Source organism: Mauremys reevesii, linkage group 4 (assembly GCF_016161935.1).
Source record: "Mauremys reevesii isolate NIE-2019 linkage group 4, ASM1616193v1, whole genome shotgun sequence".
Taxonomy (NCBI): Eukaryota; Metazoa; Chordata; order Testudines; family Geoemydidae; genus Mauremys; species Mauremys reevesii.
Window position 1 is genome coordinate 139,756,378 of NC_052626.1, and position 16,365 is coordinate 139,772,742.

The 16,365-nt window shown below is 40.1% G+C and overlaps 1 protein-coding gene across 1 annotated transcript in view; it reads right to left on the reverse strand.

Annotated features, from left to right (window-relative positions):
• Positions 1-7,109: 7,109 nt before the first annotated feature.
• Positions 7,110-16,365, reverse strand: part of TRIM33 (tripartite motif containing 33) — a 71,956-nt gene continuing 62,700 nt past the window's right edge. Inside the window, 8 exon segments of the mRNA XM_039536668.1 lie at positions 7,110-9,575; positions 9,659-9,709; positions 12,051-12,203; positions 12,885-12,959; positions 13,912-14,035; positions 14,437-14,783; positions 15,701-15,860; positions 16,265-16,328. Of these exon segments, the coding sequence (XP_039392602.1) occupies positions 9,363-9,575; positions 9,659-9,709; positions 12,051-12,203; positions 12,885-12,959; positions 13,912-14,035; positions 14,437-14,783; positions 15,701-15,860; positions 16,265-16,328 (1,187 nt within the window). The 3' untranslated portion in view covers positions 7,110-9,362.

Here is a 16,365-nt window from a genome sequence, read left to right on the forward strand (position 1 = left end):
CACCTGCCAGGCTCCAGCCTAGTGCTACCCCCCTCACTCTCCCTGCCCCAAATAAAAGAGTGGACCCAAAATCAGGGGTGGTGGTGGTGGGGGTAAATTGTTTTTTGATCAAGCTTGTGATTGTTGAAAGCCTCCCCTGCCCTCAGCCCAGTGCATGGGTTCATGCACGTCTGGGCAGCGTCAGCAGCGTTACCAACCCTCACACATTAGGAGTGAAGCAGTTTGGGGCCCAGTGAAGGAGCTCTTGGTGGAGGCATCCCTGAGATCAGCACAAGGAGATGGTGAGGGACAATCCTTTCCCCCACCCTTACAGTCTAGTGCCAATCCTGGGGGAACGAGTGAAAGGAAAAGGCACCCTGGGCAAACTTGCATTTTGGTGCCACCCATGGTCTCCCCACCCTCCCTTCCCGCAAACCCCTGCACTGTGCCTCCTTTGTGCCTAATGCCTGCTCCCGCTCCTGTGCCCCAATCCCTACACCCCCTTCACTCCCCTGTCCCCTCTGCACCCTAACCCCTACACTGCACCACCATCACCCCCTCCCTGCACCTCCCTCCTGTACCCCAATCTACACCCCAACCTGTCCCCCCTGAACCCCTACACTGTGCCACCTTCACCCCATCCCTGCACCTCCCTCCTGTCCCCACAACCCCTGCACTGTCCCCTTTATCCCAACCACTAACCCTCCTATGTCCCCTTCACCCCAACACCTGCCCACTTCTGGGCCCCCAACCCCTGCATCCCCCTCCTGCAAAAACTGACCTAGATGCACAAAGCAGCTGGCACTGCTGCTTGCTCCCCCACTAGACTGCTGCTCCTCCACCCTGCGCAGCCCTAGGAGGCTGTGAGGGGAGAGCAAGGAGCAATGTCAGGCTCCCTGGACCCAGGTCACTTTCCCTGCGGACTGTGTAAGGGGAGGGCAGAAGAGCAGCAGCTCCTGATGCCTCACCACAGCACAGGTGGGGAAAGTGACCTGGATGCAGGAGCCCTGATGTGTGTGTTGAGGGGACTGTGTGAAGGAGTGTGTGTATGTATATGGCTGAGTGTATGAGCATGCTGTCGCTTTAAGAATGCACTCAGGAGCCTGAAGAAGTGTTCAGACACAAGCAGCCCCCAGTAGCTCTGGACCCAGAGAGGCAGCAGCAGCAGGTGGAGGAATTGGGTCATCTCGGGCCAACCACACACCAGCTAGATGGGGACCGTTATTAACCCCTGCTGAGCTGGGCAAGCGGGGTGGGGTCAGGCTCCTGTCCCTGCTCCTGGTCTGTCTTCAGCCTGAAGCTTCAATCACATGCTGGTGCTGGAACTCTCAGATGTTGGTTGTTCTCTGCTCACAGGCACCATCTCCTGGTGCTCAGCCTCACACACAGTGGCCCATCCAGTGCCACGCCCAGCTTCTGTTGACAAGTACAAATAAGAAAAATGCAACAGAAAGACAAATTAGAAAATGACCAACTTCACTGCTAAATACTATCAGTCTAGTTCTGTCACTGAGGTTCCTATACTGCCTTGAACTCAGCCCCTTCAGCTGCACACCACAGACCTCCTGTTGCACCACAGGCAGGAGTGGGAGGAGTTGGTCATGCTGTTCTCCCCTCTATGGACCAGGCCATGCAGCAAGACATTGCATGGCCAGCGAGTTACCCCCGTATGTGAGATGACCATGGGCTGCTGGGATTCATGGGCTCTCTTTTTGGTGCTGTGAACAGCTTGTGTGCCTTGCCAGGGCAGCCCTAGCAGAGTCAAACCTCTGTATATGGTCTAGACGCTGGAGGCCAATAGAGAGTCTGTCTGGTAGTACGGATCACACAGCGGCACTAATCTGGCACATCCCTTCTGAAAGGCTGCACGGCAAAGCAGAGAAGTAGCCCCAAGCAGAAGGGTTTAATATCACTTTTTAATTCCCACCGCTAGGTGTTTTGATTCATGTAATCGTCCAGTTATTTTTGAAGCCTGCTAAGGAATTAGCCTCACTGATAGCCTGTGTAACTCACTGCCACAATGTACTTGTACATAGAGTACTTCCTTTTAGCAGGAGGAGTTTGGTTTAATATGCTTTGTTCCTGTATTATGGGAGAGAGTGACCAGGAGCATAATGGCACACAACCCAACCCTGAATACAGGCCTTCAAGCACTGGAATACTCAACCGTCACAACTGCCAACAACACGCTGATCTCTGAAATTGCAGCCTGCAGTAAGGATGGGAATGAGTAAAAAAAGGCACTTTGCAGACACCAGCTAATCTCCACCTGGGGCTAAGAGCATTCTGAGATCACGTTCTCTCCATGGAACTAGTTTTCTAATGTTGAGTGTCTCGGCCAGTGGCAGTGACCGTGCCATGGTTCCAAACTCAGCCACTTAGCCCTGTGATGAGGAAAAGTGTCTTCAACTGCTGGTGTTTTTGGAGGTACAGGGTTAAAAAGCCCTAAACCTTGACAACGGGAAATCAAACTCTCCTTTCTGATGTAGGGAAGATTCTGAATCTCACTGAAGCAAGCCAGGACAAAGGTCACCTAAGAGAAACAAGCTAGAATGAAAGAGGAAGTCTGTTCCCAGGGGATTGAATGGAGACAGGCATGGTGGTGCTGAAACTGACAGATGAGAGTCTAGCCACAGGGGCAGGCCAAATGAACAGCACAGTAGGAGATGGAGCAGATGGTCTGGCAGAAGTAGTAGCAGCAGCACGGACAAGGCTGAGACTGTGTTCAATATGCAGAGGGGAGAATGCACTCAACTTTACAGACTAGCTGAAAGATGCGCACAATAAAACCTCCACTTCCAAAGCTCCCATGGGCCTGTTACCCCGGGACCCCCAAGTCTCAGCACTTGGGGAGGTGCCTGTTTAAGGCAGGACATTTTAGCAGATTTAGATTAAATCTCATGAAAGACTCCCTAACTGTAAGAACAGTGGAACAATGAAACAGATGCCTGGGATGGTTGCTGAAGCGCCTTTCCTGGAGGTTTTCAAAAGGAGGCTGGGTAGCCATCTACCTTGGATGGTTTAGACCAGAGGCTCTCACCCTTTCCAGACTACTGCACCCCTTTCAGGAGTCTGATTTGCGTACCTCCACGTTTCACCTCACTTAAACTACTTGCTTAGTACAGTACTCAGACAAAAATACAGACATGTCACAGCACCCTATTAGTGAAAAATTGCTGATTTTCTCATTTTTACCATACAGCTATAAAATAAGTCAATTGGAATATAAATATTGTACTTAGATTTCAGTGTATAGTATATAAAGCAGTATAAATAAGTTGTATGAAATTTTAGTTTGTAGACTTCACTAGTGCTTTTTATGTAATCATAGAAGACTCAGGTTGGAAGGGACCTCAGGAGGTCATCTAGTCCAACCCCCCCTGCTCAATGCAGGACGAATCCCCAGATTTTTATCCCAGTTCCCTAAATGGCCCCCCTCAAGGATTGAACTCACAACCCTGGGTTTAGCAGGCCAATGCTCAAACCACTGAGCTATCCTTCCCCATCCTGCCCACCCGTAGGAGGCTGAGTCAGTGGGGCTTTGGTGTGTGTGCATGCATGCGCAGGAGCAATGGTGTGTTGTGTGGAGAACTTGGCTTTCTCAAGTGTTTCCCCATCCTGCAGAACCCACAACCACAGGACTTACCAGAATTAATTCTTGCTTAAAACTAACAGCTGTGGTTGAATAGAGCATACCTGAGTAGAAGTGGTTTTGCATCTAGTTCTGCATGTGACAAGGCCTGTGGTCATACCTGGGATGACGACAAACAATTCTTCTCTTTCCAAGACCTTTCTTCTACAAATAGGATGGAGCTGACTGCAAGGTATAGCAGCCAAACTATCTAGCTCAACCACCGTCATGACCAGGCAGCTATTACCCATGCTGAAGTGTTCCTGGTGTTGTATGTATGTGCACACACGTAAGACACTTTTCTACAAGCACTCAAACATGAGCGCCGCTAAAGTCCAAGAGGAAGAACTTTCAAAGCCATGCAACCGCCTTCCCTCACACTCGCCAGAACTAAGTTCTAGATAACTGTTCCTACGGTTTAGCCGCCATTTGGAGACTGCCCTCTCCAAAACAAGCATTGGGCAAGCCAAGAATGCACCTTCTGCTACTATCCAATCTAGTTCCATTTTCAAATGAGTAAATACACAAACCATGATGGAGAGAGGTGTGGCAACAGCAAAGCCAAAGGGGGGGAGAGAGAAACAAGGACCATTAGACAGAAATCATGCTAGGAATGCGCTTTACATCTTGTCCCGTTCTAGCTCATGCTCCAAATACTGCTCTCTTCTTTATTTGATAGTCTTGCCCAACAATGGAATTTACTTTTATTTGTACAAAACTTCCGTTCTAAATATTTACTGTTTCCCACTATCGTTAAAATGACTCATCAAAATACATTTGTAGCCTCTAAAGGTCTAGTTCAGATGTGCAAAAAAGAAACTCAAATTGAAAAATTCTTCATTTTTCTAATTTAATAGAAATAACCAAAACAAAGTGGTTTTCAAACAATGCTTTAAACTGATCTAGTACAACTTCTACACCACATTCCAGAGCATTTAACAAGAAATATTTACAGGCAGCTAGTGTATTAAATAACCATGAAAGAAAAAAGTTGCCTTTATTACACACCAGCAAAAAACACAGGAACAGAACAATCAGAAACTGTAACTGTTAAAGTTAAATATGATTATTCAGATAATACAATACCACAGAAACAGCACTTTTTGAAGAATCATACTGAAGGATGACCAAAGTTAACTATGTGCAAAAAGAATACCAGTTTAATTGCTGGAAACAAGAAATTATTGAGACTGCTGTGAATTTAACCCTTCCATGAGTATGCTTACATATAAAATTAAAACAGGCTTGCAATTGCACAGATCTTTATAGGCTATATACATGTTTCAGGATGTTTTGAACTTAAGAAATTTTCACATTTGCAGACCATTACCAGACATGCATTTTATTTTTTTATTCCTTTAAATTTAGGTCACACTCTAGAGTGAATGCTATAATAAGCAGACTTACAAAATTCTTTTAGTACCTTTCCTTGTATAAATTCAGTTAATTTTAAAGAAGGCAGCCTTCAGTTGTAAAGGTCATTCAATAGAAAAGGGCAAAACTGCATTTCATACATTTAATAGTTCAGTTACAATAAAGATATCCAAATTAACTGCAATTTTTGAAAACTATTTTGATTCAGATACATTAAAAAGCATATAAAGGAGGACCCGAGTAGGCAAACACAAGGAATTAAGATGGAAGTGTTACTGTACATGCATTTTGACCAAGTAAAAGAAATTGCCATATCTGAAGTTACAACGTATATGTTTAGTCGGAAATATGTCTATGTAAACTGTGGCATATACATTTTTTAAAAAAGTACCTCCATTATTTACTCAAACACCTACTTTTTAAAAAAATATGTAACTTTCCCCAATTTTTAAAATAAAATGCCACACTATATTGTCAATAACTCCTGCACACTCTGTTTTAAAAGCTAGACTTGGTGATATGCATACAAACTTTCCTATAAAACCACTATCCAAAGGAAAGGATTCCTGTCATGCTAATAGGCAACACACAAAGCAGTTTTATTGCTTTTTCCAAGGAAGAGAATAAGAAAACAAGAAAAATAGCCTACATCCAGTACATCATACACACAACTTTAAAACACTGTTGCCATTACCTAAGCTTAAATAGGATCAGCTAATAAACTAGGTTATACAACAGAATGGTAAGTTTGGGTTAATTTTAAAGATCTCAGTTCTGGTAGCTTGCAGAAATGTTTATAAAACATTTCACTGATCCAGTGTTGAGTATGTTGACATAACATCAGTGCCATGCCACATAATATTAATGGTGACATTTCACAAGAAACAAGCTATCTACACTTAACAGAGCATTTCTACTTTTAAAAGTTAGAGGAACACCCTTTTTGGACAGTAACTCAGCCTTAACATTACATGGTAGGCGATTTAATTCCAGGGCACAGTTAAGTAAGAGACCTGAACCTATGTAGCTGGTTAAATTAACACTAATCACTAGTAATTACATGGCAGGATACCTGCTGAGGTAATTGAGAAGTCCACAATTAGCACACTGTACACACTTTTCACTCCTGTTTCAAAAGCAAGTTACCTTTTACTTCTTTGGATTAACTTAAACCTCAGAACCATTTACAACAAAAAGTGAGATGCAAATGATCTTTTTACAGGAACATTTAAAGATCAGCGCATATAGTTACATCACATGCCAAAATATCCTGTTGCTATCACATTAGAACATTGCAACTGTGCAGATAAACTATGATGCATGCACAGTGCACCCCAATATCTGCTTCAAGGCTTATCTTTAATGTAAGGCATGTTCTAAATTCCAATGTAGCTCAACTTTTATTTGCATCTATTGCACACACATCCTTCAGTACCCATCAACTGCCAAACAGGCTGCTCCGAACGTTCCAGATGTTAATACAATTAATAAAATTAATCGATTTGCTATTAAGTAAAATATATGCAACCTGGCACAAATGTGTTTTGGCTGAGTGAACTCTGAACAGTTGTAGGATAAATTTATTATCACAGTCTAAGGGAATAAGAAGCAGGTTAATGCAGCTTATATATCCGTCAGCATCCTTTATGAATGGAACCTAGCTAATTCCAAAAAGTTACTGACTTAGAATATTTGGAGTACCAAAAGGGAAAGAAAAAATGAAAAATATTTACTTGATTGAATTGTTCTTCGTTCTCATTTACTTGATTAGACTGTTCTCATTAATTTGTTGTACATAAGTTAAGAATTCTTAACTTAGATTTCTTGCCAACAGTTCAAAATTTCATATAATCAAAAGCAATCATCTTTATGGTCATCTGCAGAGATGAAAGGAAAAACCAACTTTTTAAAGTTTACTGGATAACGTGCAGTAAATAAAACTTGAAACTGTGACCAGGATCAAAGCACTAACTGTGGTTTGTAGATGGAACTAATGGAATACAGGCTACTTTAAAGTTTAACAAAATTCCTTATAGTGAGTCTACCTATTTATATAGAGAACAAATCTAAAGTGTCTGAGAGGTTATTTCAAAATGTTAAGATATCTGCAGAATGTAGTGTTTAAATGCCATAAAAACTAGCAACACAAACTGAAGACAATCCACGAAATCTCATTTCCCACTGTTAATTTAATAGCGAATATTCCTTTTCAAATTGACAAGTTTTTCTGAGATAAACTAGAAACTGCACAACGAATAGGTGATGAGTGTAGTCATTAAGAGATCTAATCTTACCCAAAAGGTTAGAATTTCCTACGCACACTTCCCATCCTTCTCTTCTGACACTCAAAGATTTAACAAAATGTCACTACATGAATGTACATATGTACATTTTTAAAGAAGTTGGGTAACTACTTTTTGTATTCAAATATAAATGGTTTATAATGACTCCATTTAATGGGGCAAAATCCTTTGAGAAAACGTTACCATTTGAACAAAATAAAACAAAAGGATCCAACAATTTTGTTCAAGTGTAATATCTAAGGTAACCTAAGGAAGTAAGACAAAGCTGTAAATGCCTTCAAATCCCTTCCAATATTTTAGAAGGATTTAGTCACATGTGAATTTATTTTTTTCTATGTAGATAGAAAATTAATCCTAAGTGTTTTGCATAAAGAATTTTTTAGAGCATCATTTATTTTGATTCAATACATTTTTTGCTAAAAATATTTACCTCTACTTTATGGTTAAGTTAAATCGTTCTTTACATGCAATGTTTGTCATATGAATCGCTCATGCCAAAAATAATTCATTTGCCACAGATCTGCTGTATTTAAGCAAAATTTCATGGCAAATTTACATTCTGGTCACCCTGATCCGGTCTGCGGTCACACACAGGACTGTTTCATCTTATTCTAACAAAAGATTCATCTGTACAAAAGGCTAAAAATTACATTTCTTAGTGCCAATCCTTGCAGATCAGGCCAGTAGAGGAAGTTTAACCAGTTCATTGTGCTGGTATGTCTACCCACAAATGCTGCAATCAAGGCAGTTTTCAATGGGAAGGTGTAAGTAGAGGTGCCTACTTTATACAGAGTTTGGATAGGGACTGATCTATTTTCAGAATTCAACCAGAAATCACTCAAAATTTCAAACCCTGGTCTGTGCAAGTGCTCCATTTTGTGGCTGGATAAGTAACCCAATTCCAACAGGTTTATTCTAATCTTTCTAGGTATTTCACTCATAAGCTGCTTCTGAAGAAAGTTCTGAGTGGCTCTCTAATAAAATTAGATAGAACCTCAATATGAATGCATTGTTAGAAAGACAGCATATATTACAAATCTGTTCTTGATAGGAACATTAGTAAGAATACATATAAGCTTAAAAACAGCTCAGCAAATGTTGCTGAGCTGCAAAAAATTTCAATCCACTATTTACAAATAAGACAAAGTGAATACAGAAAATTTTACACATTTGGTAGTCAGGTTATTGTTTGCCAATAGTGGTCTATCGGAAACTGATATTAAGGAAGACTGGAAAATCACCAGTTATCTTCTCAGTCTAAATGAATAAGTATAGAAAAGTATATAACTAATATTGGCGCTATCTGCCTCTGCAAAGGGATTTGGAAGAGAGAATAAAATCCTAACAATTCCAACAAGAAATGCATTTAAGTGTTCTGTGTATAGGACTCCATTAATAAATATGCATGAACCCTACTGAAAAGCATTCATTGCAACCAGGCCTATTCCTGCATGTATTAAGAACTCACACTCCTGCACTTGCCAATTTAGAACAGTTTAATGATCATTTGTAATGTTTCTATACATAAAACGTTGTAAAGAAAGCGGAATCTAGATATTTGAATTAACACAGAAGATCAGTTACTCACAACATCACTTAAATGAGAAGGTGATAAAAGCAATGATGCAATTCACACTTAAGTTCACACAAGAGGGGATGTTTTAGCGAAGTTTCTTACAGTTTAGACGACAGTCCATCGTGAAAGTGATATACAGTTGCTGTATTGGTCCAGTCTTGCAGAAAAGTTCACTAGGCAGTATGACAGTCCACTTATCTGTACAAGGAGCATCCTATATCAACTCTGCATCTTTATCAACATTCACCCACGTCTAACTGTGAGAACATGCCGAGAGTGTCCTCGGGAAAAGAAAAGGGAATTCCAAATAATCCAACCTCACAAAAAATTACAACCAAACTTTTCCCCCTTTGACAAGAATGTTTCTGTACACATTTTTTGTAATCTAATACTGTCTAAAAGCTATCAGCTTCTTCAAAATGACCACTGAAGGCATGATGATATTCCAGGAACACTTAAATAACAGTTTTTACAATAGGTTTAGGTCCATATTATCAGATTACTTTATATGCACTGGTCTTTCATCTGATTTTAGACGTTTTCTACGTGGCTGTATAAAATCTTCATCGGAGTCCTCAGTTATTTCACCATCATCCTCTTCCTGCTCAAATTCAGGCAAAGGTTGGAAGGTCCTGTCTGGGTAGATCTCTGTAAGTTTATCTTCAAAGTACAATGCAACTGCCTTCCCTGCCTGTGCTACTTCTGAATCAGCCTGCAAATAAAAAGAAAAAAGGAATATTCACCTGTTGGTAATGCACATCCCTTCACCAAGTGTGCGTGGTCTGAAACGCTTACCTTCAAATTAATCTCTTGTGTTTCTGCATAAACTTGAACAACTTTCATCATCTAAAAAGGATACCAGAGTCAAAAAAAATGAAATTATAATCCTTTCTAAAGTCATGAGATTGCATAGGGTTGGATGACTAAAGTTAGCCATAACAGGAAAAACAGATTGTTATGACCAGATAAGTATAGTTCTAAAATTCAATGTTGTATAGGTCAAAATCTATGGTTCATGAACCTTTGGCAAGATATGAAACTATCGTATAATAAGCTGCTCCCGGTCATGTTAAAACACATTATAATAAACGCTCATGACAACGTTCCTTTATTATCAAACTCAGTTGCCCAGAATGTTATCATGGAAAGTAAGTGCTCTATGTTTCAATCATAACAGAAGAGCTCCTGTATAAATCTTGTCTATAAAATGATAGTGCGTTCTTGCAGGATCCATTTCCACTTTGATTACCTTCATGTGTCAAGTTATAAAAATGCAGGAACTGTATTTGAACCTATGTCATGAGTAAGGATCTGATTTAGGTCATGATGGTCACCGCTGTCATGGGACTGTAGATTTTGCCATTTATATAGACCCCGCTGCCACACATTAACAGTTCATTAGTTCACTGTGATCTAGTCCTCTTTGAAAGAGACTAGATTAAAGCCAACTAATGAACTTTTCATGTGGACCCTGTTGCCCTGCATTAAAAGTTGGTTAGTTTGCTTTGATCTAGTTCTCTTTCAAAGAGGACTAGATCAGTGTGAACTAATAAACTGTTAATGCACGGGAGGAGGGTCCACAAGGTGGCCACGATCATAGCATGAAATTCTCTCTCTCGCTCTGTTTTTTAAACTGTGACCGTGCTGTGAATTATGCATAATTTTACTGTGACAAAACTGTATCCATAGTCATGAGTGGTCGGACCACCTCAGCTTCCAGAGTAAGAGTTAGTACTTGAGACTCCAAACAGCTAAGTCTGAAGAGTCCTTTTAAAGAACCACTGTTCCCTGGAGCCTCCTGCTACTCTTGCCATAGTTACACTATACTTCTTAAGAGCAGCAGAAGTGGTTTCCTCCAGAGCGGAGGCTTCATTCACTCCCTAGATCAAACAGCTTTGAGAGATGCACTTTTTCCATATTCCCCCATTAATCTCCACCTGACAGATGGTTATAAAGAGGTCAAGTCCCATGTGCTTGTGTCTAAGTCAACTGTGCAAATGTGCCTCATTCTAAAACTTTTTAATGGTTATTTTCGTTATTCCAATATTTTATGTGAGGCTCAGTCAGTTTTAAACATAGGTTTGTTTGCTCCAAAGGGCCTCTCTCTGTGCAGAGGACAGAAATGCTGTTTAAAACATCAGAAAACTAAAGTTACACATTGAGAACTATCAAAGTCATTTCATCATCACTAGGGCCCATGCAAGACCATTCCCTACAGTACATTCTGCAGACCTTCATGTGATCTTGCTTTAAGTGTCCCAGAGATGGTCATTCCCCCCACTTCTCCCCAGGACTATTCCATATTCCAGTGGTTCAGCATCAAGGACTTTTCTGTGACATTCAGATTAAGTTTTCCTTTTCTTTGTTCCACTTTATTACTGCTGTACTCTACACCACCTTAAGTGGTACGTCCCCACTAGGGATCACACTCTTCAGCTCTTCATGGGAGCAAGTTCTTCAGTAACTGGTGAGCAAACGTCCCACAGCTGCTGGCGCATCTATTCACATTCCCCAGAAAAGTTTTACATCCCTGTGTGGGCTACCAATTTAACGTCTGCTTCTGTGCCAGACTAGACACCTATGAACCAGAAGAGAGAACTGCCAGATCTTTTGGGGACTAATAGAAAGACTTTTGGGGCTCTGCTTACAGTTATGAAAGCCCGACTCTGGAAGCTCAGGAAGAGACAACCAGTAGGGGTTCTCTCTAGATAGACTTTTCCTTATCAGTACAAGTTTATGGCATAATATTGATAAGCAATAATAGTCTATTCCATTTTGACATAATTTGGAATATTTTGGGGGGACTACCCAATTTATGCCACACCACAGTTCTCAGCAACAGCCACAATCCAGTCAAGATGGGCCAGCCAGAAGGCCTTAGCAAATAACTGCTCCCCCCACATCATGAATTTAACCCATAAGTGCAGCTACTGCAGAGTTCACGACTTCCCACAAACGCATGTAAAAGTTTTCCTTCCGTGCACTTTATAGCCTCTTCTAACGAAAACCAAGGGCAAGATCTGTCATCAATTGGTTTGTATTTACTTATAAAGGGCCCGACTCTGCACCTGCTCCACACGTGGAACTCCCACCGACTGCAAGTTGGAGTTTTGTGAGAGGCAGCTGTGGAATCAGGCCTCAATAAATCTCAATCCAAAAAAATTTTACAGTTTGGAAGTTAACATACCTCATTAAACCTTTCACAGTTCTTGAAGATCAGCCGGACATCTGCCACAAAATCGTCAGGAGTTTGGTAGTGCTGGGAATGTTTCTTTTGCAGCTTCTTTTTTACTGTAGATAAATCCATTGGTTTCTTTATAATTTTATAGTAGTTTGGTATCTGTGAAGAAAGTGTACATCTAATCACAAACCACCAAAAAAAGATTGATATGCAATTTTTATACTTCACAAAAGGAGAATTAAATCTACTTATCAGAGTATCAAAAATGTGTACACGAGGGAACAATCTCAAGCAACTACCTCAGTTTGTGGGGGAGGAAAGAGGGCAATCAGAGGTTTTATTAACACAACATATTTTGTTATATTTTAGTGCTGATTATTAGTATTTGGGAAAAACCTGCGTATAAAGATATTAGACCATCACTGTCTTTTCCTAGAACAATTAAAATAACTTGTTTTACATCTTAAAATACAAGACTGTCAAGCAGATCAGATTTTTGGTTTAATTCAAATGGCTGACAGTTTCTTTTAAAGCCTCTTGATAAGCATAATGGTAAAATATTTTGCATTTTATAAGATATCCCTAATCCTCTCCAGTCCATTCAGTTATTGCTATTGGAAAGGATTTTTTTTTAAGTAAGAGGTTTAATGGTTCAGAAGTACCATGCTAGGTAAGACCAGTGAAATTTTCAGACTAGTTTTACTCCAGAAGGGTCTCAATGACAAATATGGCAAGAACAAGCAACTCATTCCAAAAAACAAAACTTGTCACGATGGTGGCCTTTTGGTGACATTGACGACATTTTATTTTTTCCATAGTTTCATGCAGCAGGACACTCACCGAGGCTGGGACTGGCTCTTGGAATTCAATGCTCAGCTCATGGCAATACAGGTAAAGCAGGAGACGTTCACATTTCTTGCAAAGGAACAAAAAACTTCAAGTGAATATCCCTTTTTAATCCTCAGTCTAAAAGCTGGTACTTAACTAATGTAAATAGGTTCAGATTACATAGTCTCACTAGTAGAAAATGAAGTCCTTCAAGCCTAGAAGCCTCTTCATTCATTGTAAGAGTGTAAAAGGTAACATTTATAGAGTGCATATTGTTGGAGAAGGAAAGAGTGCCTTTACTTTGGCTAGCACAATATACTTAATATAAAAGCTCTTGACTCCTTTTTTGGCTTTCCTTTCCCCAAAAGAAAGCTGGGGTTAATAAAACAAAAAGTTGCAGAACAAGCCAATACATTAAATAACCAAATTAGAACAGAGCAACTAGTAGATGTTCAGTGACACTTACTATTCATATTGTTAAATGCAATTGAACTACACTTAGGTCTGACCTATTTTTTCATAAATCCAGAATTAAACAATCTGAAATTCCATTCAAATAATTGTTCAATATTTTCCCTCAAACATTTCCTTATTTCAGTTTGTTGGTAAGTTCCTCTTAAGAATTTATTCATGGTGAAGAAGTTCCAAGACTATTCTGACTTCTGATTCAAAACACTTTATAGATTCTCCATATATAAAGCTAGAAATCATTCTGACACACTCAAGACATTTTGCCATACATATGCTCTAGAAAAGCCTATCAGCACTTCTCCCTGTGAATTTAAGGCATCAAATTTACATAGTGTTATGTAGGTACTTAAAATATCAATGTTAAATCCACAAAAGAGCTTCCAATTAAAAACTTATAGGAAATAAAATTAACTTTTAAATGTGAATTAAAATTTCTGTGAGCACACAACTAATACAATATATTTAACCTACTGGACAAGTACAGCTATAATACAAGGATGACCAATAACAATCAGTTAAGTCAAAGATGAGTTTTTAGATGCAGATACCTACAGTATTTGACACATACCCTTTGGTCCACAGGACTTAAGCCTTGTGCTGTTTTCCCCTTCTTACTATGTTGCAAATTGTCACAATCATATTCTACTTCAGGTTTGCTTAGATCTCTGCAGAATGTACATATCCACTCCCCACTAAATAGGAAGAGACACAATTAGTCCAGGAATCCACCAGAGATTACGTCTACTACGCCACTACTATGATGTTTCTATAGCGTCTATGCCTTTCAAAAGTAAAGTTGTACCTCGTTAAAGACTCCGCTAATGTGTAGAATTTATCATGGTGCAAGCGTTAATCATGAATGCACTAAACACTGTGCACCACTTTAAAAATCACTGGAAAATACTGACATTGACAGAATCAGCACAGAATAACTATAAAACAAAATAAATCCTAAGAGTGAAGGCAATATACATGGCAGGGAAGTTTTTATGCTATTCCTGGGCATTGAGGTTCCAGATCCTGAGTTTCACTGTGTGAATAAGCCCACAAAGCTCTTTTTGGGCACCAGTAACATTATTTTAATTTCTGGTACCTTGGAAAGCTGAGAAGTGTTGGTACATGACAAGTGAGGTGAAACACTTTTGGGCACTTTTCACAACATAACAGATCGCCTCCATTTTGGCATACAGCACACCAGTCTTCATTTGGATCATCCTCTTTGTTGTTGCCTTCTCCTCCAACTCTAGCTGACCGATGCATTAGACTTCGCACTGGCGATTTCCCATTTACAAGACTATGTCCAGACTGTTTGCAACTTTCACTTAAATCTGTTGGTTCAGTTTTTACATGATTTTCAAGACTTCCTAATGCTTCCAACTCGCTTTCCAGATGCAAGTTAGTGGAGAGAGGTGGTGTCAAGCTGCTCTCAGGGCTGCTAAGCTGAAATAAAATTACTGCATGAAAATCTGCAAAGAAATCAGTTTTACAAATTCATCTTTCCTCATATGCTGGGAATCAGAGGCCATCTGCTGCTTACTAGCACTCCAAATTAAAATGCTTCCCAAAAACAAATATTGGCAATTCCTTATCAGATATTTGAGTTGCATACTGCATGGAGAACAAGTATACCTTATTTTCTGTGCTAAATTGCATAGGACTTTAATAGAGTTACAAACATTCAATAGATTGATCTTGAGAGAACATGCCAGTGAATTATCAGAAGCTTTTACTAGCTAGAGATTAAAAACAGTGAACAGACTAAACCCTTGATGGTAGTTTTACTGAGATCCCAAAGACAGCACCAGCTGGGAGACTAGCCTGCCTCTGGCTCGACACATCATCTGTTCAGCATGTATACCAAAAGACAGAATCAAGTCCTAAGTAAGGTGCCAATTTGAGATTAAGCTCCGATTTGTTTCTACTGTACAGCTTTCACTGCTGTATTACCCAACAGCAATATACATAACACTTGGTGGGATAGGACGGACGCCTTTCACAAATGACAGATCAAATCCAGTCCAGCTCAGTAGAACAAAACTGCTACAATCTGATGTCTGTATGGGGGCATGTATCAAACAAGTGGGGATTCCAGTCTTTTTGCCAGTAGACTGATGTCTATGTCACTAAACCCACCAACGCAGTTGGCAGCATTAGCTGCAGTTTCAGCAGAGGTATCAAGGAAACTGAAATCCCTCATCTCTCGAACTGGCCCATACAGAACAGAGTTCAGGGACATTACTAGGGGCTGCTATCTTGCCCTTCTGTCTCCAGGGCTCTTAGGCACCATTTATGGATTTCCAAATTCTTAAAGATGCTGTTGGGGACAGGGTAACATGCAATTCACAAAGCAACTTTACCATGCATGCACTCCTCCTGCCATCCTCTGTTTTCTCTTGCTTCACTGCTCCTGAGAAACTGCATATCTCTTCCTCTGTCCCTGGCTCTTGCTTGACTTTCACATGGTCAGACTTGAAGTTAATGCCAGTCTTCTCAGCAGTTCTGCCTGATGAACCACAGCTAGAAAGACACAAGAGTACATGGAAAGCTTACAAAGCTGACAAAACAGGTGTCAGGGATGATCTAGATTTACTTGGTCCTGCCTCCTCATCACAGGGTGGACTTGACCTCTCAAGGTGCCCTCCAGTCCTACATTTCCATGTTTAAAACAATTTAGACGTTTCAAAGCCAAAGCTAGTACTGTGAATTTTCTCATGACGTTTACATTTTACAAAATATAAGGACAGACATCTGGCAACATAATTTTTCAATAATTATTTTCCTATATGCATTCACTCTTCAATTAAGAGGACATAGTTATAACTGTAGCTAATAGTGACTTGCTGTTGATTTTAGTTTAAATTTTAACACGTTCTTTACATTTGATTTTTCAGCCACACATTGTTAACTAAGAACGTACTCACCTGCCTCTGCTGCCTGTGCTGGAGGTGCTGGGTGGCCTCACTGGGGTGTGGGAATTGGATAACCCTGAAAAAGTATAAATCACTTTTCATAAATATCTACA